At 47.5% G+C, this 26,766-nt stretch overlaps 1 protein-coding gene and 1 long non-coding RNA gene across 10 annotated transcripts in view; one reads left to right on the forward strand and one right to left on the reverse strand.

The window, feature by feature from the left end:
• KPNA1 (karyopherin subunit alpha 1) overlaps window positions 1-26,766 on the reverse strand; it is a 152,186-nt gene that overhangs the window by 22,959 nt on the left and 102,461 nt on the right. For all 9 annotated transcript variants that reach the window (XR_005227017.2, XR_006284180.1, XR_006284144.1 and 6 more), the window contains 2 exons: window positions 26,413-26,538; window positions 5,385-5,512 (listed from right to left, as the gene is read on the reverse strand). Coding sequence is in view for 6 of the 9 variants with exons in the window: in XM_037910452.2 (XP_037766380.1) it covers window positions 5,385-5,512; window positions 26,413-26,538 (254 nt within the window). In the remaining 3 variants the exon portion in view is untranslated. The remainder of the gene's footprint in view (window positions 1-5,384; window positions 5,513-26,412; window positions 26,539-26,766) is intronic.
• On the forward strand, window positions 11,060-13,281 carry LOC122462651. The gene is made up of 2 exons (XR_006285374.1): window positions 11,060-11,803; window positions 12,549-13,281. It is a non-coding gene; the product is annotated as an uncharacterized LOC122462651 (long non-coding RNA).

Genomic DNA, 26,766 nt, shown 5'->3' on the forward strand with positions numbered 1-26,766 from the left:
CCGGTCCTTTTACCCTCCCCCATGAGGGCCCTCGCGGCCCGGAGGATGAGATGGAAATCCCCCCATCGCTGCAGGGCGAGCTGCACCTTATTACGGGAGCCCCGGACGTCCTCGAGGAACTCCCGCATCTCCTCCCGCAGCGTATGGGGGGCCGGGGCCACTAGCCCCCGGCTGTCCTCCGGAGGGATTACTGACACAGCCCCGTGGCCCACCGAAACGGGTAGACAAGGGGCAGACCCCCGACGTGGCGCCTGATGGGCTGGCGCCACGCAGCCCCCCTCAAACCCTGGCTCGAGTGGGGGCGGCGGAGGGAAGGTGGCAGCCCCTAGTGAGTCGGGACTGGGGAATACAGAAGCCGCTCCCTGGGGGCTATCCTCTAGGAGCGAGGCGATGACGGCCCCAGGGGCGGCAATGATAGCATGGGAAGTGGGGGGAACAGGGGCGGGGTTGACATCAGGGGCAGGGCAGGGATCCGGAGTGAGGGCAAGGCAAGGGTCGGATGCAGAGCCAGGGAGAGGGGCAAAGGTGGGATCCAGGGCCCCAGGAGCCAAGCCCTTGGAAAAAGGCCCCTCTCGATCAGGCTCTGGGGGGTGGGGGTGGGGCAGGGGACCCTCTATGATGCTGGGCTCTGGCACCACGGCTGGCATAATAGTCCCAGCACCGTCAGCGGGGTCCTCGCCCAGGGAAGAGATCGGTCGCCCCACGCCCTCGAGGGGCAACTCGTAGGGCTCGGGTCCCAGCCGCAGTGCACCAGCGGTCGCCTCGGTGGACTCGGCAGCTAACAGCATGGTGCCACCCACGGCCGGGCAGATGGAGGAGCCCTGGGAACCCTCGGAGGCGGGAGCAAAGGTAGCGGTTAGGGGAAGGGGACATGGGGAAGGCGGGGCCGGGGTGAGGTCGCTCAGATCGAGGCCCGCTAGCAGAGGGTCGTCCTCCCCCTGGGTGACTGGGGTCAGACCCAGGGCCTCGATCTCCTCATAAATGGAGGGGAGCTCTCCTTCCGCCACCCCGGAGATCTCCCCGCTAGTGCCCGAGGCGACACTCGCCCCGAGGCTCACGGGGCTTGTGGATGGTAATGGGGCAGGTGGGGCTACATCGGGGTCCTTGGGGGGAAGGGACTCTAAGGGAGGGACGGTACTGCCCTCCCGTGCTGCCACGTCTTCCCCAGCCGGCGCCAGGGGATGGTATACGCCCGCGGGCAAGGCAGAAGGCTCGGCATCGGCGCCCCCCCTTCTGGTCTTCCGGGGGGCTTCCGCATCGGTGGAAAGGAGCTGAGCTCGAGCCTTCCGCTTGCCCCGCTTCCCCTGGACTAGGGCCCAGCCCTCTATGGCATCATCGGGGGGTTGGCTAGCAGGGGTCGGGTCAGGGGGCAAGGATGATGGCTCAGGGACCGTGGGAGGCAGCGGTGGGGCGGAAAAAGGGAGGGAAGAGTCCCCCTGGGGCGGGCCCTCTCCCACGCTAGGCGGCATCCCTGCCGCACCCTCCTCTAGGGGCCCCGCCGAGTTGCAGGCAGCAGAGGCGGGGCTCTCCCACTCGTCTGGGCGTGCTGGGGGCAGTGCCCCTTGGGCCCGAGCGGGAGCAGTGATGGACTGGATGGGAGGAGGGGTGGCTTCGGGCGCCGGGCAGCCAGGGGCGCTGGCGATGACGGGGCCAGCGCCCTGCTGGGGCTCGGGGGTCCCGGATGCCTCTCCTTGCCGGGCCAAAGGGCAGTCCCTCCGGACGTGCCCTGTCGCCCGGCAGAGGTAGCACCGGGCCTCCCCTGTGGAATAATGCACCCGGTATTGGGCCCCCTGGTAGGGGATCAAAAAGGACCCCTCAAGCACCTCTCCGTCACGCGCCGCCGGCGGCAGTTGCAGCTGCACTTGCCGGCGGAACGAGAGGACGTGACGGAGGGCGGGGTCCTTGCAGCCCAAGGGGAGAGGGCTTAAAACCGAGATGGGCTTCCCCAGGGTAGAGAGGGCAGGTAACAGGGCGGCATTAGGAAGGAAGGGAGGGACGGAAGTCAGGACCAGGCGGACGCCCAGGTCGTCCAGCGGCTCGAGGGGGACGAACACGCCTCCCACCGCCAGGCCCTTCTCCACCGCCTCCTGGGCGGCGGCCTCCGATGCCAGGAAGAAGACCACCTTCCCGTACATTTTGGAGGCCGCCACAATGGCTGTGGGCCCCACCACCCTCGCCAACGCCCGCACGTAGGTCTCCACGTGAGGCGAGGCGGGCACCAGGAGGCAACGGACGCCGTGCTTCCTGGTCATGGTGGGAAAGGGGCCCCGGCCGCTATAGATGGTAGCGGAGGCGGCGGGGGGGAGAGATGATGTAACGGTGGGCGCGGGGGCTGCCGCCACCTGGGCGTACGCCCTGGGGGCCGGGGGAGGAACACCCGCAGAGCTGGCGGAAGGAGCAGCGGGGTGGGAGGCTGCGGCCGGTGGCGGGGCCGCGGCAGTGGGGGCAGCCCCTGCCATGGAGGGCCTGGACTTTTTGGCAGGGCCCTTCCCCTTCTTCCTACCCCGGCCCTTCCCGCCGGCTGGGGGGGCTCCCCCAAAATCTAAGGGGGGGAGGGACGTGGCAGCAACGGAGGTCACCCCGGTGCCCGCCGCTGCCAGCGCCCCGGCGGGGGTGGTGCCAGATGGTTTGGTAGCGGCGGCTGAGGTAGAGGCTCGGGGGGGTGACGGAGGGGCAGGTGGGGGAGGGGTATCAGGGGCTGCTGGAGGGGCCCCACCAGTCGTATCCCCCGCCATAATGATCAGGGAGGGAGGGAAGGACACCGGGAAGAGAAGGGGAAAGGGGAAGCAGGTGAACCACTCCTCCCCGCTAGGCTGCAGGCAGGGGAGGAGGGCACCAAAGGGGATGGGCTGGACAGGGGGGTTTCCAAGGGCTTGTGGGGGACAGTCACCGACTCGGGGTAGAAAACCGGCTCCTCCAGTTGCACTAGGGGAGGGGGGTCATAACAACATTTGGGGAGTGTAGTGAGGTCGGGGCAAACTCAAACAGGGGAAGGGCACAAGCGCATGGGCGCGGACATGGGCGCACTGAATAAGGGGCCAATTGGGGTAGGGCTATCACATGGGGGGGGGGGGGAGGAGCCAGGCTGGAAGCAGGACACGGAACCTAGGGGCTGACTTCAGAGGCAAGGGCGGGGCAAACATGCAAGGGCTGCAGAGGGAGAAGGGCGGGGCAGGCAAACAAACTGAAGTCAGCCAGGTGCTGGGGTAAAGGGGAGGGCAAAAAGGCTGCTAGGGGAAAAAGGGGGCAGGGAGCCAGGGACAAGGCTGGGGGCTGTGGAAGGGGGTTAGTCCAGGATGGGGCGGGGGGCACGTGCGCCCACGTGCGCTTGCAAAAAAAAGAAAAAAAAAAAGTCAATGCGGGCTGGCTGCCGCTGCAGGCCCCAAAGGTGGTGAAAGGGGGCAGCAGGCCCAACAAGCAGCGGAGTCCCAGAAGCAGGAGCTTGAGGCAGATGGTGAGTGTCCGCTGGGGGTGGTGGAGGGGGCAGCGCCGACGGTGGTGGTGGCGGTGGTGGGGGGGACACACTGATGGACTAGGGGGCAGGCTCCACACCACACCCCCTGAGTCCCTGCACACACAGTCAGCACCCCCACCACAAGAGCACAGTCCAAAAGTCACTCAGCTTTTCTGGCCCCCTCCACAGTGGTCTTCGGAGTCCGTGTGCGCTCCCCCAGCAGCAGATGGCCTTGTCCCCTCCTCCTTCGGGGTCCGGCAGCTCTCAGGCAGCAGCAGCAGCAGCCCCAGGCAGCAGCTCGGTGGCCAGGCAGGCAGAGAGGACCCCTCACAGGTGGTGTTGATGGTGGTGGTGGTGGTCTTCACAGCAGCGGTAGCAGCAACGGCTGGGGCAGGGGTCCCTCACTCCCCCCCTCTGGGGAGCGGGCCAGCAGCCCCCCCCAAGGGGCTGTAGTTGGAAACGAAGCAGCAGCAGCACCCAAGGGTGGGGGAATCTAGCAGCTGGCCAGCAGCCAGGTAGGGGAGATGGTGTCCGGCCCGGCCAGGGGAGCAGCTGGAGCAGGGGCAGGGGCAGTAGTGGCAGCAGCAGCAAGGGCCCAAGGCCAGCAGGAGCAGCAGTCTCCCTCCAGACTAGTGGGGTACAGGAGTCTGGTAGAAGCAAATATACTGGCCACTGGATTAACAGTTTTCTGTCCCCTGACTGACCAGAGAAGGGGCTGCTCCAGGCTAATGAGAACACCTGACTCCAATTAATCTGCAAAGAGTCAGGTGAGGCCATTAAGCTAATGTGACCACCTGACTCTAATGAAGGCCCCTCTGATACTATAAAAGGGCTCACTCCAGTCAGGCAGAGGAGAGCCAAGGGAGAGGAAGTTTGGCTGAAGGGCTGGTTAATGAAGACACCCTCAAGTCATAGGCAAGGGAGCCCTAAGGTAAGGGTGAAGAAGGGAGAATCAGGAGAGCTGTGGGGAAGTGGCCCAGGGAAATGTAGCAACTCTGGCAGTGAAAGGTTGGCTGCCAACAGTTGCTACCATTAGGGTCCCTGGGCCGGAACCCGGAGTAGAGGGTGGGTCCGGGTTCCCCCCAACCCACCACTATAGAAACACCTCCTAGGAGGGGAAAACAAGCCCCTTTCAGGACAGGAGGCTAAACTGTTTTAGCATGAGGCCGTAGGAGCAACAGAGACTGTAGGAGTTCTCTCACCAACCTCCTTGTTGGCTTATGATGAAAAGGGCTCAGCAGACTGTATCCCTGGCCCCAGAGAGAGAAGGGCTATGTGGAGAGTTGCAGTAAGCCTCTGAAGCTAGCATAAACCGCCTGGAAGCACGGGACCCACAGGGACAAGGTCAGAGCTCTGCCACACTAGGTAAGATACTGACTCACTTGGATAAAGTATCATCTATGTGGGCCTCCACCAACTCAGCTTTAAAAATGTAGAAACCGAGATTGCATTTGAGCAGGGTTTGTTCATGTACATAAACCAGGAAGAACAATGTACCAGGGATTGGCAGGCTCAGGGGGTTGGAAATGGGCCTTTGAACCATTCTTCTCCAGTTCACCAGTTATGAGTCTAGTGCAGGTTTATTGAAAGTTGTTACATTCAGATTGTGATGGACTGTGTGAAATGAGCTAGGTGAAAGGAGAGATATTTCTGTTACAAGCACCAGCCTCACAACTGGTTCTCTCATGGGTGACTCTCAGCCAAGGCCAAGGATTGAATGGACCATTCATAACTGAATTCAACTCCAGAAGTGGCCTCTGACCACTCCAGAGGAGTGAGATACATTGGAAACAGATCACACAGGGAAACTGGGCACTTCAACTGTCTGTTCTCAACAAAGGCTTTACAGGTCCAGGGCTCTTAGTATGGTACCTTTCACATAAACATTACATCCATTTAAACGTTCAGAGCAATTTTCACTGCTACTTACTTGATCTGCTCAGCAGAGCCACCAGATGTTGCATTTGTTATTGCCCAAGCAGCTTCTTTCCTTGTCCGAAATTCAGCAGTTTGTAAAATATTTATGAGGGCTGGGAAAATGTGGGCATCTATGACAGTCTGCAAAAGGAAATGACACACAAGTTAAGTGTGTCAACTACAAATAGAAATACAACTTTCTTGCCCTGAGACATCTACTTCCAAAGCTCAGTACAATGCAGTAAACAATGCAAGATGCCTTCTTAAGGGTCAATCAGCAATCTTCAACCTTACATTCATAACCCCAGTTATCGTTCAAATCTATGCTCATTCTACCAGCTTTTCAAAACCAATGCAACTGAAATAACTATGGTACCTGATGTATTACTGAATCAGGCCTTATTAGCAATGGAGTATTGTATAGTACATTATTATTCCAGGTGGCAAGCCATTCAACTGTAAAGTCATTATACCAAAAAAATACAGGAGAAAGAATAATATCTCTGTGTCACACAAAATTGCCATAGGGTGAGACAATAGAGCATAGAGAAAACGTATCGCTAGACGAAAAACCCACACAAAAGGAGTGTATATATATCAATAGATTCTCTCATGATTGAAAGGCAAAGCAATACTTATCCATTATGATGGTCAACTGTTTAACACATCAAACTAACTTTGGTCACCCATATATTTTGTAAATAATTCAAAGTTCAGGTAATTTTCCCTGGGAAAAAAGCCTTTTGCATTAATTGACAAATGAAACTGGTTTAACCTCAAGCATTAGGACAAGTCTCTGAAACACTTATGTATAGATTTTTAAATGAGAGCAGCAACTTAGGATTCATCTGCAAAACTACCATCTAAAAATGTAAGTATGCATGGAATTGTGAAAGACAAATAATCTCAGACAAACCTAATTCCTTTTCAGAGATCTACGTACAGGGGATCCCAACATGTTTAATACTGCATTAAAAAAAGAAGAAAAAAAAGCTATATTCAGTGCACTGGATGCATGGTACTCAGTGAATGGGGCAGCTTGTTCAATATTTATTTTTTACCTGTGTTGGTCCCTGTGTTGGAGAGACAAGGTTTGTGAGGCAATATGTTTTATTGGACCAACTTCTGTTGGTGAAAGACAAGCTTTCGAGCTCTTCTTCAGACCTCTCTATTTATTTTTACCGTTTGTTTAATATGAGGCATCATATCTCACTCACTTTTCACCAGCCATCCCCTGTAGCAAATGAGTCACGGGTCGGGTGGAACACTGCTTCATTTACCATCCAACCTGTGCACTGAATGAGGCAATCAGTGGTCCTGGAGTAACAATGGTAAGAAACCATGTAAAGGCTATCATAATACATATTCAAAAAGGGAGCAGAATTGTTACACCATAACTCCAGCATTTTCCACCTCAAGATGCTTCACAGTGGAAGCACAGCATTTTTTTTTATTATTTTTTGCTTGGAATTTTCTAGGAATCCAACACAGCATGACCAATCATTGAGGCAGGAGCCCTTGCTTCATTCCATACACATATTCAGAGACTATTTCCACCTAACCCTACAAACTAAACCTGGAATTCTACTCAACTTTTTTTTTTTTTTTTAAACTAAGCACACCCAAATCCAGTGGATTGCTGAGGGATGGAAAAACTCAGCCTTGGCTCTGACTTTTCTGTCTGGAATCCTTCATGTCAGAGAGTCTTCCCAGTGGGGATGTTCCCCATCTCTACAACAGCTGGAGGCAGACCAGATCTTTGACTCTGAGCATGGCTTAGGAATGTCCCTCAGGAAGAACACTCTAAAAGGATAATTTTCAAAGAAGAAAAATACTAACCGCATACATGTTATAAAGTCCTATTCAACTGAAACCATTTGCAGTATGGCCTTGACAAGAAATTTAAATATTTCCTCTAGGAACACACAATTCCCTTTCAAAAGTACTTAACATGTGAGCAATAATCAGAAAAACTCTGGACAAACGCAGTCATAAAAGGGAGCCTGACAAAAGATTCTAGAAAAAAAATTCACAAAGAAAGACTGATATTTTTCATTCTCCATCCTCGCCACATCTGTTAGCCTTCATAGTGGATAGCGGAAAGCAGTAAAATCATCTATTGGGATGGAGGAAGGATTCAATTTAACCATGCAGAAATAGAAAAAGAACTTAAGGGTTACTAGGGCACCACATTCCATAACACCTTCTGCCAAACTCTGCATCTGTAAAGGAGAGAATGGGGATGGAAGACCATACAGTGGTCCTGCAGATCTCACTGTAAGATCTCTCTGCCCATGATACCATTGCTCTTTTCGTGAAGCGAATAGCAACATTCTTGAAAATGTTTTGAATCAATATTGATGCAAAAACGGTTAGTAACATTATTATAGTCTTATACATTATAAATTTGCCTTCACTGAATTTTATGATACTTTCAATTACGTTGATTGAAAGTATGTTCAAACCATGCCGGCTCATATGCTTTTTTTTGGGTTGCTTCTGTGATGTAAAAGGGTGTAAACTAATGAAAGAAATTCTTAGGAATCCTTCTTCTGTCACTGAGGGTATGTCTACACTTCAATCCTGTTGGAGACCGTGGGACCATGAGACTCAGGGCATCTCCGTGGCTACACTTTATTTTTAGTGAACTAGATCAATCAGAGCTAGTGCAAGTGTCTCCTTGAGCTGAGAATTATAATAAGTTTGAAGTGTAGACATACCCAGACATATCTTGAGTTGCAGGCATATACCCAAGGCTTTGAAAGTATCAAAGATGAAAACTCTCTAGGAAAAAAAAAAAATCTCTATTTGTGACCTCCAAATCTATTTACACAGACCCTGGAATGCAACTTTACAACTTCAGTTTTGCTTCTAACATATACAGTATATTAAAAAAAATACATATAAATAACTGTAATTTGTACCTTTCACAGAATATTTGATAGGAGTCTTTAACTGCAAACTTTTAAGGTAATTACTACAAATAATAAGGTATACATATAGGAGCAATCTAGTTTATTAAAAAAAAAAAAGTCTTAAAAACCAGGACACATTTTCCTTGTTTAAAGACTTCCAGTTTGCCAGGCACACAATCTCTATTTCAAGAAAACATCTTAAAATATTTTTTCATATGCAGATTTCTTTCTAAAACATAAGGCAAAGATTTATTTTTTATTTAAGTTAACCCAAAAAGGAGCGGTGTGTCGGATACATTACCAAAGCCATAAAACATAAGCTAAGGGCCTCTATCGCTTTCTAAACTCTCCATCCCCTTCCCTCCTCTCTGTAAAGAGAACCTTAGTTTTGTTTAAAAACACATCTCACTAACAAATATTCCTAGAAATTTTTATTAAAATTAACTTTTTATAAACAGTCATAAAAAGAATGAATACTTTGAGAAAACTGATAGTTGGGAAATGTTTGATAGAAGTTATTAGCTCATGATTCCATTTAAAGGTGAACTTCTCTTTATTCTCCAAATATTTAAAATAGAACAAGCTTTTAAGTTATTTGTGAATATGCTGTATTTAAATGCAAGCATTTTATGTGACCGTTCCCTGATGATATTGCTACGTGAACAGTGTGATACAGCAGGTCCAGGGAGTAGTGGGAGAGTGGTCCTATTGGGTTCCGGCCAATTGCGCCTGCCCATTGCTAAAGGGCCCTCCCCCAGCCTTAGGGGAGGATTCACAAGGTCCAGGAACTCACATTTTTCGTTGCCCCCCCCATAATTATTTAACAGGGGCAGGTGTGAAAGTCAAAGGGTCAAACAAAGAGAACCTGAAGGGGACACCGAGCAGAGAACCCCGGACAGCGCTCACTGCTCCTCGAAGGTGTCAAGGGAGCCATCGGACGCCACCCAGAGGAACTCTGCCTGGATATGTGAGTGAAGGCAGGATCGGAAATAGGCCCCACAGTCACAGGAAACCCGCTTAGTGAACCTCCTCTCCCTGGCCTTATAGATGGCTACTTTGACCAGCACTAGGAAGAGGCTGACAAGGAGGTCCCGTGACTTTGTGGGGCCATGGATATGGTGTGAGTATATGAAAAGGTGAGGGGAAAAATGCAGCCAGAAACTTAAAAGGATGGTCAGGAGGAGCCAGGTATACATGCACCAGGGTCTCCCTCACGCTGCAAAAGGGGCAGGCGTCAGGAACAGGGGTGAACCACATCAAGTACACACCCATGCTCACGCCTCTGTGGAGGAGCCACCAACTAATATCCCAGGCGGGCCTTGGGACTGGGGCAGAATATACATTGGCCCACCCTCAACAGGTGGCAATAGGTCCTGCCACTTCATATTGGGGCGGGACACAAGGGTGAGGAAATGAAGGATGTGAAGCATGAGCGTGTAAAGATGTTTCCTCGGCACAGTCCGGAAGCGAACCAGCTGCAAATCGTGCAGCCGGCTCGTGGTGTACGGGTGGGACAGGTTGGGGGGCGGAAGGGGTGTCTCACGGGGCAGGTGCCCGATGAAAAGGTCCGGAGGGCCTGGAGTGTAGGGTGGGCAGGGAGAACCCTTCCGCAGGACCTGGTCAAGATAAACCTGAGCAGTGGGCAGTAAGGCTGCCCTCACCTTCTGAAGTACGTGCTGTGGAGTACGAAGGGTGGAGAGCCCCATGCGCTGAGCAAGCGTCCGGGGATGATCCACCCAGTCTCCCTAGTCGTAGTCCAGGAAGTCTCGGACTCTGGTGACTTCTACCAGGACCAACCTCTGTTGCATTGAGGGGGACCCCGCCACCTGCACACGAAGTTGGGGATTGTGTAGCAGGGGCTCCACGAGGAGATCCGCCTCCTTGGTAGCTGCCACTGACCTGGTCGCCGAAACCAGCTTCCAGGTCAGGAGGAGGTCCTGGTAGAAGACTGGCAGCCCGGAGAGGTCTTGCGGAAGACTTTTCCCATGGAGATAAAGGAGCTGCAAGTCACATGGGAGCCCTTGGAAGTGGCGCAGGAAGGTATGCGCCAAAGTGCTCCAAGCCGGACTACCTGCACCATAGAGGGGTCTCTGCAGGGCCGGAGGTGGAAGACATGGACCTGAGTGCGCAAGCATGTCAGGCCCTGTCCTCCCTCCTCCAGGGGGAGATGGAGAGCCCCTGCAGAGACCCAGTGCAGCCCTGGCCAAAAGAACTCCAGAACCAGCTTCCGGATATCATCCAGGAAACCCAGGGCTGGGACCAGGGTGTTGAGCAGGTGCCCGAGCATGAACAGGACTAGCTGGTTGAACACCAGTCCCCTCCCCATCAGGGAGAGGCACCAGAGTAGTCCTGTCCACCTTCGCAGCCACTCAGACACCCTGCCCTCCAACCCCAGCCAGTTCTCCAGTGGAGAAGGATACATGGCAGAAAGTTAAATGCCAAGATAGAACAGTGGACCCGCGCTCCACCGGATGGCTTGAAGCACAGGTGGGAGGGAGCTTGCCTGCCACCCGTCCCCAACCACCAGGCCAGAGCTCTTGACCCAGTTGACCCGGGCGGAGGAGGCCGCTGAGTAGATGGCCTGGTAGGCCTCCACCTGCACCAGATCGCCCGGGTCCTGGACCATGAGGAGCATGTCGTTGGCATATGCCAACAGGACCAGCCACAACTCTGGCTCACAGAGGACCAACCCCATGAACCTCTGACGGAGAAGACAGGAAGGACTCCACTGAAGGAGCATACAGGTGGCCTGACAGTAGACACCCCCGATGCACCCTGAGCCCGAAGCTGAGCCTGACCAGATACTCCAGAGGCGTATAGTACCTGGAGAGAACCCACAAACTGGGGCCCAAAACCGAATGCCCGCAGAGTGCCCAAGAGATACCCATGGTCCACCCTGTCGAATGCTTTCTCCTGATCCAGGGACAGAAGGGCAAATGACAGACCATCCCCACACCTGAACTTCAAGAGATCCTGGACCAAGTACAGATTGTCAAAGATGGTATGGCCCAGGACAGTGTAGGTCTGGTTGGGGTGGACCACATCCACCAGCACGGACCCCAGCCGCAGCGAGATGGCCTTCACTACAATCTTATAGTCTGTGCTGAGGAGTGAGATGGGATGCCAGTTCTGAATGTCACGGAGGTCCCACTCCTTCAGAAGCAAGGCGAGCATGGCTCACCTGCAGGACAAAGGGAGGACCCCGCTCCTCAAGGACTCGGCCTGTGAGTGAGTGGTTGAGGGGAGATATATAAGCCCTAGCCTAATTAAGGCATGGTTCCCGGTCAACTAGGGAAGGTTACTACAGATTAATTGGAGCACCTGTAGCCAATTAAGGACCTGTCAGGAACCTAATAAAAACCCCTGCTTCAGGCAGACAAGGTGGTGCAAGGAGAGAGGACTGGAGTTTGGAGGTGTGTTGCTGAGAATTGAAAGATCAGAGAGGAAGGGAGGGAAGGCAGAGACTCCCTCTCCCAGCGTCAAGGACCAAGGGTAACCCTACCCAAGGGGGAAGAGGGTAAGAAACTCGCACGGGTTGAGAGGGGCTGGGGCTCAGAGTGAGGTGCAAACCCAGACCCCTTCCCTGCTTCCCTCCTCTACCACCTTCCCTGGCTACTAGCAGGGCCCTCAGCGCCCCAAGAGCGGGGCAAGGGGTGGCGTCCTAGCTCCCCTGCCAAGAAAAGTGGGGGATCCACCATACCAACATTGGCCATTTTGTCACAAGAGCTATATGCAGAAATATAGAATCAAATGACCTTGCTGTAACTACTTACTAATATAAAATGCCATTTTAATATGATTTATATTTATGAGTTAACTTCTTTCCCAAACTCAGAAACCACCACCTTTTCAAGGAACTTTTCTTCTTAAAGACCCTTCCCTGTTAACCATTTAAGTTTAAAGACTTAGGCTTGTCTACACTTAAAATGCTGCAGTGGTGCAGCTGCACTGCTACAGTTGAGCCACAATAGCACTTCAGTGAAGATGCTACCTATAGCAACAGGGGTGTTAGTGAGGTTAATGGGAGAATTCTCCCATCGACCTAGCACTATCTATACAGGGGTTAAGTTAATTTTCCAAGTAGCTGACTCCCAGATTAAGGGCCTACCCTGAAGTTGACCTCCTAAAAAGAGGTCTCTTCACAATTTTGTGAAAACCATGCATTAACTGGATGTGATTCTGTGTAATGACTTTTTGGTACTGGGGGAAAAAAAAAAATCTGTGTTTAATGTTGCCAAAACAAAGGGAGCTTACTGTTTCAGAGATCTTGCCCAGTTGGGGGAGAGTGACATAAAAGCTGCAATTTCTGCAGCATGGAAGTTGGTAGCAGTGCTGTATGACCAGAGCAGGAAAGAAAAGGAGGACCCACACATTGCTTGTGCCTCAATCTAGTCATTAAAAAGGGCAAATCATTGGACAAACTCCCACCATGTGAGGACAGTTCTGAAGAGCAGGTCAAAAGAGCATCTTGGTAAACAAAGATCTGGTTGCCTTTGCACATAAATTAACTAGATATTGAGTCACAATTATAATATGGATGACAAAATGTGGATGATGAACTACTTCTGGCATTCTTGAAGGGCCCATAGGCACCTGAGCTTCAACAAGCCCTTATTTGTGCCTGTACCAGGAAGAGGTCACTACACAATCAACTGTGTCTGTAGTTCACACTATTTTCCCTGCACAGAACTGTGTACATGCCAAGACAATGAAGACCGTGGTAACCCACGCACTCTCGACAAAGATCATTTTGATGAACAAGTTGATTATAATGATGTTGACTAGCAATGTCACCAGTGCTTATTACATTATGTATATATCTGTACAAAATTATTAGATTTTGTTTTATCCCTTATATTGTTGTGATGCTCTGAGATGACAGAAACCCAATTTTAGGTCTTGAAATAATACACAGACATTAAACTTACAGAAATAAATACAAATAAATTTCAAAGCAGTCATTTTAATATGTTCATGAGGTCATTGTTTATTTCTGTTTGTATGATAAAGGATCTACACCATACCTCATCTTAAAGTAGACATAAGCTTTCAAATGCTGTATGATGTGTGTAGAGAGGATATATTAAATCAACCACATCAATGGTGTCTTTCTATATGATTCAAATGCAGTATTGTAGCTGTGTCGATCCCAGGATATAAGAGACAAAAGGTGGGTGAGGGAATATAAAAGATATTAAAATAAAAGATATTACCTCACCCACTTAGTCTCTCTCATATGAATCAAAGGTAAAGTCGCATACAGATTTAAGTTTAACAAGAGTTTTAAACTCTTGATTTTGTAAGAAAGTCATTGACACAGCAAAAATTAAATCAAAATGATTTGAATTTTTCATGGTGATTTGATAAAAATGGATTGGCAGAATAATAAGAGTTCAAAAATCACCCTTTCTGGCAATTTTTCAATGGATTGTCTCACTTATCTTTGTCCTCATTGTTGCCACCTATATATAATTGATATACTTGAAACCAGCACATGAGGAGCATGTGTCTATAGAGCATTTAATAAACTTTTAGAAAAAAACAGAAAATATGTGCACGAAGCCAAACCGATCACGTATGATGACATATCTGCCATGGTGCAAATCCTCTGCCACCACTGAGAAACAGGAACAGGCTGAACAAGACAGAAGCTTAGCTTTTCTTGAGCTGGGAAAGAGGAGAACAGGAGTTCATATCTCCGCTCTTCTAATTGCTATTTATCTGTCCAGGCACTTCATTACCCTTATGTAAGGAACTGCAGGTCTTGAACCCTGCAGGCTCAGCCCTTTTTGGCAGTAAGTTCCAACCTGCCACCCAGTAATCTTCAAAATTTTCATCAGAATAGGAGATGAACTCTGACCGAGGACCCCAGCCCTGGAATCTGGTTGGCAAAATGTTGGGGTTCTTATTGGTTCACAGCTTCTATATAAACCCATCACAGGAACACAAAGTTGTCCATACAACTGGGGTCTCCCTGCTTCAGACCGCTTCCTCCGTGATACCTGCTCTTACTGCTGATCTCCTGGTAACGTGACCCTGCCTTCTTCCTGACTTCTGGTTTGCCCTCTGGCCTGTCTCGGGCTCCGATTTCCTGCTAACCTGACTCCTTCCCTCACAGGACACAGCCATTTTTACACGGTACTGGTACAGGGCCATGAGGAATGTGTGGCTCACAAAATCCTGTACTCTAAACATAAATGTGGCATATGGTCTGAGGAGCGCAACTGGGAACCTGCAGAAAATGTACATGCCCCAGTACATCCATGCTGATCATGGGTTCTGCTCGATAACCATCCAAAGCAGTGTGGACTGACTTTGGTTCACTTTCATCATCCAAGTCAGATGCCACCAGCAGAAAGTTGATTTTCTTTTTTGGTGGTTCGGGTTTTGTCGTTTCCGCATCGGGGTATTGCTCTTTTAAGACTTCTCAAAGCATGCTCTACACCAGGGGTCTCAAACTCAAATGACCACGAGGGCCACATGAGGACTAATACATTGGCCTGAGGGCCGCACCACTGACCACCCCCGCACGCTGCCCTGCCCCCGCCCCCAGTCCGCCTCTTCCCGCCCCTTCCCTGAAATCCCCACCCCAACTCCACCCCCTCCCTGCCCCCAGGGTGTGCAGGGGGCTCAGGACAGGGGGTTGGGGTACAGGGTGGGGCAGGGGGTCAGGGTGCAGGTGTGCAGGTGCAGCAAAGGGCTCAGGGCAGGGGGCTCAGGGCAGGGGGCTGGGGTGCAGGAGGGGTGTGGGGTACAGCAGGAGGCTCAGGGCAGGGGGTTCGGCTGCAGGAGGGGTTCCGGGGGACGGGCAGGTCCAGCCTGGCCCACATCGGTGGCAGGGCAGGCTCCCTGCCTGCCTACCCTGCCCCCGCGCTGCTCCGGGAAGCAGCCGGGACCTGGGGAAGGGGGGGGCACAGGGTTCTATGTGTTGCCCTGGCCGCTCCTCCAGGTACCACCCCCGAAGCTCCCATTGGCCGGGAACGGGGAACCTCGGCCAACGGGAGCTTTGGGGGATGTACCTGGAGGAGCGGCCAGGGCAACATACAGACCCATGTGCCCCCACTCCCCCAGGTCCCGGCCGCTTCCCGGAGTAGCACGGGGGCAGGGCTGGGAGGGAGCCTGCCCTGGTCCCGGTGCGTGCCAGGCCAGAGCCGCTCTAGGTAAATGCTGGGGGGTGTGGGGGGGCCATGGGGAGCTGGCGGGCCACAGAAAATAATCCCGCAGGCCACATGCGGCCCGCGTGTTTAAGACTCTTGCTCTACACCTTGTCACTCTCAGATTTTGGAAGGCACTTCAGATTCTTAAACCTTGGGTCGAGTGGTGTAGTTCTCTTTAGACATCTCACATTGGTACCTTCTTTGCATTTTGTCAAATCTGCAGTGAAGGTGTTCTTAAAACAAACAACATGTGCTGGTCATCATCCAAGACAGCTATAACACGAAATATATGGCAGAATGTGGGTAAAACAGAGTAGGAGACATGCAATAACAAAAATGATTAGGGGACTGGAACACATGACTTATGAGGAGAGGCTGAGAGAACTGGGATTGTTTAGTCTGCGGAAGAGAAGAATGAGGGGAGATTTGATAGCTGCTTTCAACTACCTGAAAGGGGGTTCAAAGAGGATGGATCTAGACTGTTCTCAGTGGTAGCAGATGAGAGAACAAGGAGTAATGGTCTCAAGTTGCAGTGGGGGAGGTTTAGGTTGGATATTAGGAAAACTTTTTCACTAGGAGGGTGGTGAAGCACTGGAATGCGTTACCTAGGGAGGTGGTGGAATCGCCTTTCTTAGAAGTTTTTAAGGTCAGCCTTGACAAAGCCCTGGCTGGGATGATTTAGTTGAGGATTGGTCCTGCTTTGAGCAGGGGGTTGGACTAGATGACCTCCTGAGTTGAATATCCAACCCTGATATTCTATGATTCTATGAATTCTCCCCCAAGGAGTTAAGCCACACATTTAATTAATGCATTATTTTTTTTAATGCACATCATCAGCATGCCCTCTGGAATGGTGGTTGAAGCATGAAGGGACATATGAATCTTTAGGGCATCTGGCACATAAATATCTTGCGATGCCGGCTACAACAGTGCCATGCAAATGCCTGTTCTCACTTTCAGGTGATATTGTAAATAAGCGGGCAGCATAATCTCCTGCAAATGTAAACAAACTTGTTTGTCTGAGCAATTGGCTGAACAAGAAGTAGGACTGAGTGGACTTGTAGGCTCTAAAGTTTTACATTGTTTTATTTTTGAATGCAGGTTTTTTGTATATAATGCCACATTTTTAAGTTCAGCTTTCATGATAAAGAGATTGCACTACAATACTTGTATTAGGTGAACTGAAAAATACTATTACTTTTGTTTTTTACAGTGCAAATATTTGTAATCCAAAGTAAATATCAAGTGAGCACTCTACATTTTGTATTCTGTGTTGTAACTGAGATCAATATATTTTTAAATGTAGAAAATATCCAAAACTATTTAAATAAATAGTATTCTATTATTGTTTAATGGTGCAATTAAAAAAATGAATTGCTTGACAGCCCTAGTTTATATAGAAGCTGTGAACCAATCATGATCCCCAGTATTCTGCCAATTGGATTTTGGGACTGGGGTCCTCTATTCTGACAACAGTTAGCAGGTCACTGGGTGGCAGGTTGGAGCTTATTGGCGCCAAAGAGTCCTATCAACCAGAGTTCAAGACCTTCAGGCCCTGACATCACCCCCTCCCCAAGGGGTACTCTCATAGCGATGTGGGACCAAGCTTTTCGGGGTGCTTCCTAGAGGATGTTTGTACAAGCACTGAGATATGTACATTTTCTGCAGGTTCCCAGCTTTAAAGGGCATGAGAATGTTTAGCATATCTGGCACGTAAATATCTTGCAGTGCTGGCTACAAAAGTGCCATGCGAACGCCTGTTCTCACTTTCAGGTGACATTGTAAATAAGAAGCGGGCAGCATTACCTCCCATAAATGTAAACAAACTTGTTTGTCTTAGCGATTGGCTGAACTAGAAGTAAGACTGAGTGGACTTGTAGGCTCTAATGTTTTATGTTGTTTTGTTTTTGAGCGCAGTTATGTAACAAAAAATATCTACATTTGCAAGTTGCATTTTCACGATAAAGAGATTGCACTACAGTACTTGTATGAGCTGAATTGAAAAATAGCATTTCTTTTGTTTGCCATTTTTACAGTGCAAATATTTGTAATAAATAACTATATAAAGTGAGCATGTCTACTCTGTATTCTGTGTTGTAATTGAAGTCAATATATTTGAAAATGTAGGCAAACATCCAAAATATTTAATAAATTTCAACTGGCATTCTACTGTTTATCAGTGTGATTAAAACTGCGATTAATTGCAATTTTTTTAATCGCGATTAAATTTTTTTGAGTTAATCGCGAGTTAACTGCGATTAATCAATAGCCCTAATATAAACCCAGAAGAGAAACACGAAGTTGTCCACACAACTCTGTTCTCCCTGCTTCAGACTGCTTCCCTTGCAATACCTGCTCCTACTGACTGTTGCTGATCTCCTGGTAACCTGACCTTGCCTGCCTCCTGACCTTGGTTTGCCCTCTGGCCTGTCTCAGACTCTGACCTCCTGATATTGGATCCGGCCTGACTCCTGCTCCGACCACTAGGTCAGATTGCCCACATCCTGGTCTTGACACCTTATTATTCACTAAACCCATGAACCCCAATCCATTTTAAAAAGTAAATTACTAAAAAACTTATGCGAGATCACTACAGGCGGCCAGGAATAGAACCCAGACCTGTAAACATGATAAATGACACCACTGCACTGCCTTTCAGACAGAATTAACCAGTTTTAGATGCCACATTTCAAACCACATTAAACCACGCTCCTGTCCAGGAGCCAGGAATACAGTCCAGGATTCCTGATCATCAGTATTCTACCACTGACTAGAAAAAGTTGTGTAACCCACTGAGGAAGTATATATCAAATGCTCCATTGGCTGTCTACAAAGGAGTTAGCAATACAAGCTACTCGTGTAGTTCAACTAGTAAGAATCTATGCTAGGGAATAGAAAGTAAAGAGATTCAAACCCTGGTACTTGCCTATGTGGGGTATGTTATGGTTGCATGTGATTCACACAGTGAGAAGATCTCACACAGGTTTTGTACTTAACTGTGACTAATGATGACCCATGGCTTTGCCACTCACATCTGTGATTTCATGGTAAGTATGAGTGATGGTTGGCAAGTATGTGTGTGTTGCGCTGGGAGAGGTGTTGAGTTGTGTCTGGTGCTGGCAGCGAGGTTGTGCTGAGAAATTTATATTGAATTCCACGGGTGGTGAATAAGGGGCGTGCTGCCCTGGGAGGCTAAAGTGTGTTTGGGATTATTGTATCTGCTTGTTGTGTGGGTGGTTGTGCTGATTTCTTTCAGGGCAGGAGGGGGCGGGGGGGGCGCTGCAATGGAAGATGTGTTGATTTGTGTGGGTGGCCGTTATAGGTGTGGCAGTTCGGTTAAGTAATCAATCATCTGTACAGTCTCCCTCATACAACCAACGAAACTGCTGTATGCAAATTAGCTATAGAGTAAGAGCAGTGATTGGTTGAGTTATCTCTGATACCAACATGGTCTAGGACTCTTGGCATAGCACAGATATAACATGCCTTACTGTAACTGTACACTGTAAAAGTATAATTTGTGAAGTCAAAATGGCTGAGAACTTAAAATTGGGATGGTAATAGAGCATAAAACCTAGTGATGATTCAACCTGGTGATATTCTGAACAGAAAGAGCCCCCAAAAATTCTTGTAGCTGTTTCCATGCTTCACATGGACTCTATAGACATAATAGTTGTCAGTGTGACACAGTGTGACATTCATGGAATCTTATTATATTGATTATCTGTAAACTATAGTGCAAGAATCCCCAAAATACACGCTTCTCACATTTCAGTCATTTGTTACACATTTTACTTGTGTAACCCACGGGTCAAATTGTAGGTTGTGTTGCTCCCGCTGTGGGCCCCCCCATACCCAATTTAGAAAATGAGTCTGTTATTACTCTTGGATTGATAGCCTTGTTCTTTAGCACAACTTAAAAAATTGTGCTTTTAAATTCTGAGGGTTGACAGGTATGCGTTCATGGTGGCAGGGATGGAACAACTTGAGGAAGGTGGAACAGAGTAGGTAGACCTGCTGGTGTAATGCAGGTACTCTGCTGCTGCAGCCACACCTAGCTGTATCCAGTTTCCAGAAGTCCAATAAGAAGCTATGGTGTGTTTTGGGATGTGTGTGATGACAGATTGACAGGTTATGTCATCACTGCTAAATATAGTAGGGTTGCTCTTGGCATACTTACTTTCCATAATTTTTAAATGGGAATAAAAGTTTATAGAAACACTTATCGAGGCATGTTATAGCCTCTCATACCCTTCAGAAGGGTCGACAGTCAGGATTGACTTCAGCAGCGCAGTTTCTCCTTCTGATTCCCAGGCAGGTGCAGCTTCCCTTCTCCCTGACTCTGGGGAGCTATCCACTGAGGTACACCTAAAGCTGCATAAAAATTAAGAAAGTAACAAACACAAACTATGCTTAATGACAGATAAGGTTGCATCTGGACACACCCCATCCACTGAAAACTTCAAAAGTATGGAAATAAAACAGGGAAAAATTCTTGCATTCCTTTCCATCTTCATATTGCCTACAATACTGTTGATAACACATCAGAACACTCCAAAAGGCATTCACTTCCCATCTCCAGCATAAGACTTAACTGTGACCTCATATGCTGTTATATCAATTAAACATACAGGTACATGTGACTGTCACATTTGGAAGTTATTTACCTTAATAATGATGAAGTCAATGTTAAGGTTTTTTGATAGTGTTAGTTTGATGAAGTTGGTGTATGTATTGATTTCTGGTATCTTGTCGAGCTGGGATGTGAAAGTCTTTGGAGTGTGTTACTGACAGTGTTGTAGGCAACATGAAAGTGGACATGAATGCAGGAGTCTTTCCTCTTAACTTCATATTTCCATGCTTTAAAGAATTTGGATGGATGGGATGTGTTCTGATGTCTTCTTAACTGTCACTAAATGTAGTTTTTGTTTGTTAATTAATATGGTTGAGGTATAGCTGCTGGATGTTGGGTTTACTGATACATTTAATTCTCTACTCAGTGTGCAACAGCAGAGAAGATTACTAAAATATCCTGTTTTGCATTAAGAGAGGGATTATTCCTATAGTGCTAGCAAAAGTTTAATTAAGGGGTGCCTAAATGTTTCTAAGGCCTTGTTCATACTTGAGATATTAGCCACCTGTTAAACCACATGCAAATTTGTACCAGTGCAGTTTAACCTGGTACACTGGTAATAAAGATCTCCAGCACAACAAACGTGCATTCAGTTACTCGACTTTGTGAAAAATTCTTTTTTTAGCCTAAAAATTTCTAGGCCTGGTTTTTGCCCAGGATGAATTTTTTGCAAAGTTTGCCCAAGAGTCAAATCCCATTAAGAACAAATAAAATGAACAGGGACACTTTTATAATCCTCTCTTTAAAAATCAGGTCAGCAGTGTTGGCCTGAAACCCCCATCTCTAAAAGCAGGTATTCTTGCTAGGAAAGAGTTATGTGAGTTTTGTAAATAGTGAAGTTGGCTCATTATCATATCTGGATATAAAGTGAGGTCGGAGTGGCTCCAGGTTGGACCCACAGTGTAGGCTGAGCAGTCCTGTGGAAGGAAGCATTCGAGCAGGTAAACTTGGGGGGTGACGAGGAGGAGGTCTGGAATGGATTTTGTGTTTCACTGAGTTCCTTTTGTGAATAAAACCAAATCCCAGAAATGGAATAATTTTAACTCACCACAAGTTGTGAGAGCTATTTAAATCAAGCTGGAAAAGGGAGAATTGTCTTATCTCTGACTTTTGATTTTAGGACAGCCTTCACAATGGGGTATTTCCTGTCTCCATGACAACCAGAGGCAGACTAGATCTTTGCTTGGAGCCTGGCCTATGGCTGCCCCTTGGGAAGATCTCTCCAGAATGACAGCTTCCAAAGCTAAAAAATGTTTACTATAATAAAAGTGCTACACGACTGAAAGCATTTGCAGCAAAGCATTGACATGAAGTTTAGGGATTTGGTAAAGAAACACACTTCCTTTTCAAATATAACAAGTGAGCAAAAGCCAAAAACAACAAACCAAATCAACCAACCAAAAAACCCTTCACATTCTGGACATAATGCAATCCTCCGAGGAAGGTTCAGACTGACAGAAGGTCTTAGCATGAAGATTCACAGGTAAGACAGAACTTTTGCTTTCTCGGTTTCCTCTACATAAGACAGTCTTCACAGTGGGATGTGAAAGTAGTAAAAGTCATCTCTATGGAAGGAGGGAGGATTCAATTTATACCTGTAGAACTGAAAAGGAACTTAAAGGTTATGGTGGCATCCTTTGCCTTAACACCCTTCTACCAAACACTGCATCACCAAGTGTGAGGATGTTTATGTTATAGCATCAGAGGAAGTGTGGATATGGAAGAACCTGAAGTAGCCTTACAGACCTCCTTATAAAATGTATGTGATCACTCTGCAACATCCCCCACCCGCCTCAATTGCTGCTTTTTGCAGAGTGCATAGTAATGAGAAGATCTGTGCCTGAGACTTTGAATACCACTGCTATATACACCTTTATTCTTCTGCAGGCTCTGTTCACATCCAACATATGCATTTCTACTTCTTCAGGATGTTTGAATTCAAGCAGAAGGGCAGCACTACCACTTCCTATTATATGCGGAAGATTAGGGTGCCTTGGAAATAGAGGCCTAGCTAGTTCAAAGAACTACCATGTTTGACAGAACATATAACTGAGAATTCACTGAGAGCATGCCAAAACTGTCTAGGACAAAGATGTTGACTGTGCATGATGTTTTCATTGAGAAGAGGAAGAGATCTGCTAACTGTGAAGCTGAAAGGTGGATATTAGGATATGTAGATTAAGAATCTGCATATTGCTAGAGGACAGATATGTGTGACGAACCTCAGGATTCTGATACGTGACAGTTATGAGAGATTCTCACGGGTTTCTTATAATGCAGTATGACTGCAGTCACTGACTTGTCTTTCCCATGCTCAGACCATCATGTAAAAACACTAGAATGTCCTTTGTCCTGATGTGCACTCCCTGTAACAACATCTAAACTCAAGTGATACATAGACATTATTTGTATGTTTCCTCAGAGATGCTAGGAAGGTGTTTATCATCTTCTTAAAGTAAGTGATGGTGGTTCCTTACACTCAGCTTCCCTTACACTCAGCTAGCCTAAGCTAATTGTATCCAGTTTGCAAATTAATTCCAATTCAGCAGTCTCTCGTTGGAGTCTGTTTTTTGTTGAAGAATTGCCACTTTTAGGTCTGTAATAGAGTGACCAAAGAGATTGAAGTGTTCTCCGACTGGTTTTTGAATTACAGACCTAAAAGTGGCAATTCTTCAACAAAAAAACTTCAGAAACAGATTCCGAGAGACTGCTGAATTGGAATTAATTTGCAAACTGGATACAATTAACTTAGGCTTGAATAAAGACTGGGAGTGGATGGGTCATTACACAAAGTAAAACTATTTCCCCATGTTTATTCCCCCCTTCCCCCCGCTGTTCCTCAGACGTTCTTGTCAACTGCTGGAAATGGCCCACCTTGATTATCACTACAAAAGGTTTCTGCCCCCACCCCACCCTCCTGCTGGTAATAGCTCACCTTACCTGATCACTCTCCTTACAGTGTGTATGGTAACACCCATTATTTCATGTTCTCTGTGTATATAAATTTCCCCACTGTATTTTCCACTGAATGCATTCGATGAAGTGAGCTGTAGCTAACGAAAGCTTATGCTCAAATAACTTTATTAGTCTCTAAGGTGCCACCAGTACTCCTTTTCTCCTTGCGGATACAGACTAACACGGCTGCTACTTTGAAACCTGTCATTTGGGGAAAAGGTAAACTTGTCCCTGGGACAATGAGCTAGTTTTACTGAATAGGCTTCGTTAGTTATCTCAAGTACCTGAAGTGGTTTATTTTCAGGTGAGGGCCCACCATGAAGTGCCCCTCATGGGGGGAGGGGAGAGGAAATCTGCTCAGACTTCGGAAACCCCAAACAAAAGAAGCTTTTGGGGTTGGATGGTTTTCCAGAGAATCAGACTCTTGCTCTTCCTGTTACCAGGAAAAGCAGCAATGGCATCCTCTTACCATGTAATCTCTGTGCTAGAACCTGGAGGAACAGTGGCTTCAAACACCTGCCGAGATAAGAGAGTCTGAAGATTCTCTCTCACTGGAAGGACAGACTTATTCTCTTGTCTAAAGCCTCAGTGTCTGCTTTGTCTACATGCTCTCCTCAAAGAGCTTATCAACAAAATACTGAGAAAGATATCAGATTTTAGCTTGCAATTCCAATTTCTTCAGGCGGAGCCACAGGCCCCTAAAATGTATCTTTGGTAATTTTGAATGTACAGCAAACTGGACTCAGGTAAAGCACCAGTCCTGAAAATGTTGCTTGGGAAATCTAGTTTAAAACAGGGGTGCAGCGATAGCTCAGTGGTTTGAGCATTGGCCTGCTAAACCCAGGGTTGTGAGTTCAACCCTTGAGGGGGCCATTTAGGGATCTGGGTCAAAAATTGGGGATTGGTCCTGCTTTGAGCAGGGGGGTTGGACTAGATGATCTCCTGAGGTCCCTTCCAACCCTGATATTCTATGATTTTATGTAGGGTTTTTTTATTTTGCTGATGCTCACAATGGGCTCCTTATTGACTACAGAACTGTGCAATAGGAAACTGCAGCCAAAACTCTCAGGACTCAAGCTACTGCATCCATATTTAGTCTAAGTGATCTTATTCTCCTCTGTAGGTTTGGCGGGAATACTCCTTCAGCTGATCTGACTACAGAAGCCATAGCAGGCTTCTGGCCTGGTCTCAGAGGAGGGAGCTTCCATGCAGCCTGCTCAACTGTCTCAGCATGGACCTCATCCACATACCACCACCTGCTGTCTGCCATTTCTGATGGGGAGAAGCTGAAAGTGCTGTCCTGCAAACCATCCTTGGAAAGAAAGGTATTTCTCCTCCCCCACTTTCTTTTGAGGGCAACTACACCTTTATTTCCCCTTAGTGGTTCAGCAAGGGCACCCACTCTCAGGCTCCCCTGGCTGCCACCTCTCATGGGTTGAGACCCACATCTCTCTCTCTTCTGATTGAGCATTCCCAGGCTGAACAGTTCCCTGCCTTCTCTTTGTTATTCCCAGCAAAAGATAGTCTGCCTAAACAGGCCTGTTTGCTTCTCCCTTCAGAGATGGTACACAGCGTAATTGCCAACAGTTATAAATTACCACCCAGCACTTCCTATGCAAGTCTATTTTATTCTTAAGGTAAAAACCATTAGAGAAAACACATTAAAATAATAAAAACCTACACGCATACTAATAAACTTACCAGAGATCACCCCAATTGCCTCCAACATGTGCTCTTCCAGGTGAGTCTTTCAAGCACAAAAGGGGGTCGCTTTTGTGGTCAACAAGTCCATAGAATCATAGAAGATTTGGGTTGAAAGAGACCTTCGGAGGTCATCTAGTCCAACCCCCTGCTCAAAGCAGGACCAACACCAACTAAATCATCCCAGCCAGGTTTTGTCAAGCCAGGCCTTAAAATCCTCTAAGGATGGAGAGTCCAGAACAGATTCAGCTCAGAACTAGCATACTCATGAAAAGTTTAGTCCACCTTTATACAGTTCAGGGATCTCTGATCTGGAGTTTCCAGGAGCAGGTAATCAGTATATAATGGGTTCTTCTCCTCAGGGTATAGCTTCAAAAGGCCTCCCAAGTACCTCCTAGGAAACCCACTTCACACATATTGTCCCAAACAGTCCTCTGACATTCCTAACATTTACATTAGTCATGTCCCTAGAAAAGTTGCATACAATCCTACAACAACACAAACAATTGTATTTTTAATACAATAGACCCCAGAGGTATTAAACCTAATTCAATACAGTTTATTCAGGATACTGCAGAATATTGCCATCTGTCACAGGCAGTTTTGAGACAAAAACCTCAAAGCCAATGAGGAAACTTGAGATGTTTAGTTTAAAATATTTTTTAAATCCGAAGTGAGACCTGCAGTCTGTTACAAGTGCAGACTGGAGGCAGACAATTCTGGAGAGTTCTTCCTGAGGGCCAGCCCTAACCCCAGGCTCAAAGCCACCAGAATCACCAGCGTAAACACAACTATACTGACAGAAGAGTGCATCTGTCACCATAGCTGATGTTATTTGAGAAGGTGGTATTATACCAGCAGGACTTATCCTCCTCTTGGTATATGCTGCAATCACATTCGGGGGGGCCTATACCAGCACAGCTATGCGGATATAGCTTTGCCAGCACAGGCTCTGTAGTGTAGACATGACCTTTAAATGACATTTGTTCCTACACAATAGCACTGAAGACAGTATGGTAATAAAGGTTGAGAGACTCAGGGAGGGGACTATCCTCAGCTTGAGGGTCAGTGCTTTTCAATATCTTGGTAAAAAATTATTTTGATTTTAGTTGAGCTGGATAGGCCAAAATGAGGTACAATGGTCATTGGTATGAATTTTGAGGGAATGCAGACAAGAAGAAATTAAGGAAGTATTTGAGAGAGTGGATTTCCAGATAAGGTGGTGAAGTAAAGAAGTGTTTGTGTGTTTAACTAAAATTTGGCTGTTCATCTCAAATTTATTATATACATTTGCTTGGGAGTATCTATACACACTGGGTATTGAGGGAATGAGATCACAGGGGATTGGTGTTTTTTGTTTTGTTTGCTGATCGGGCTTTCTCCTAGATTGATTGTAGCCATGTTGTTTTCTTGCATTTAATAGCATTTTGCTTTCTTCTGGCATAACTTTTCCTCCCGTCTCAAGTGTTTGAATTTGAAAAAAAAAGTTTTAAATGGTTTAAGCTAACAAATTCTATAGCAGAGATGGCAGCATTGTTAAAGCCTTCCACAAATACAGGGTGGTCATGAGCCTACTTCTACTCATATAAACTATAAGAGCAATGCCACCTGATTGTTGATGAAATAAACTCCTAGACTGTGGGCCAAAGATCACAAAAGGAACATAGCTGGGTAGGTTACCTGGATCTGGGCTCTGTTTCCAGCTGTAATGTTGGATATTGTCCAACATGCCTCCTTTTTGATAGACTCCTTAGGGCTGCTCAGCAAGTGCAATAAACTCTGCAGAGCTGAGCAATTCAGAATTACCTGAAGAGAAAAAGAGAGAGCGAGAGAGAGCACGCTTAGACTGTGTCTAGAATAGACAGCCATTTGAAACAGGTAATCTCTAAAAGGAAAAGACAATTACTAACATTTATCTAGCACTTTTCACCAGATGTTTCCAAAATGTTTCACAAAATAGTAATTAATCCCCTTGTTAAGTGTTGTCCTCATTTTATGGACAGAGAAACTGATGCACAGAAAAATTAAGTGATT

The sequence above is a fragment of the Chelonia mydas genome, chromosome 1, assembly GCF_015237465.2.
Source record: "Chelonia mydas isolate rCheMyd1 chromosome 1, rCheMyd1.pri.v2, whole genome shotgun sequence".
Classification (NCBI taxonomy): Eukaryota; Metazoa; Chordata; order Testudines; family Cheloniidae; genus Chelonia; species Chelonia mydas.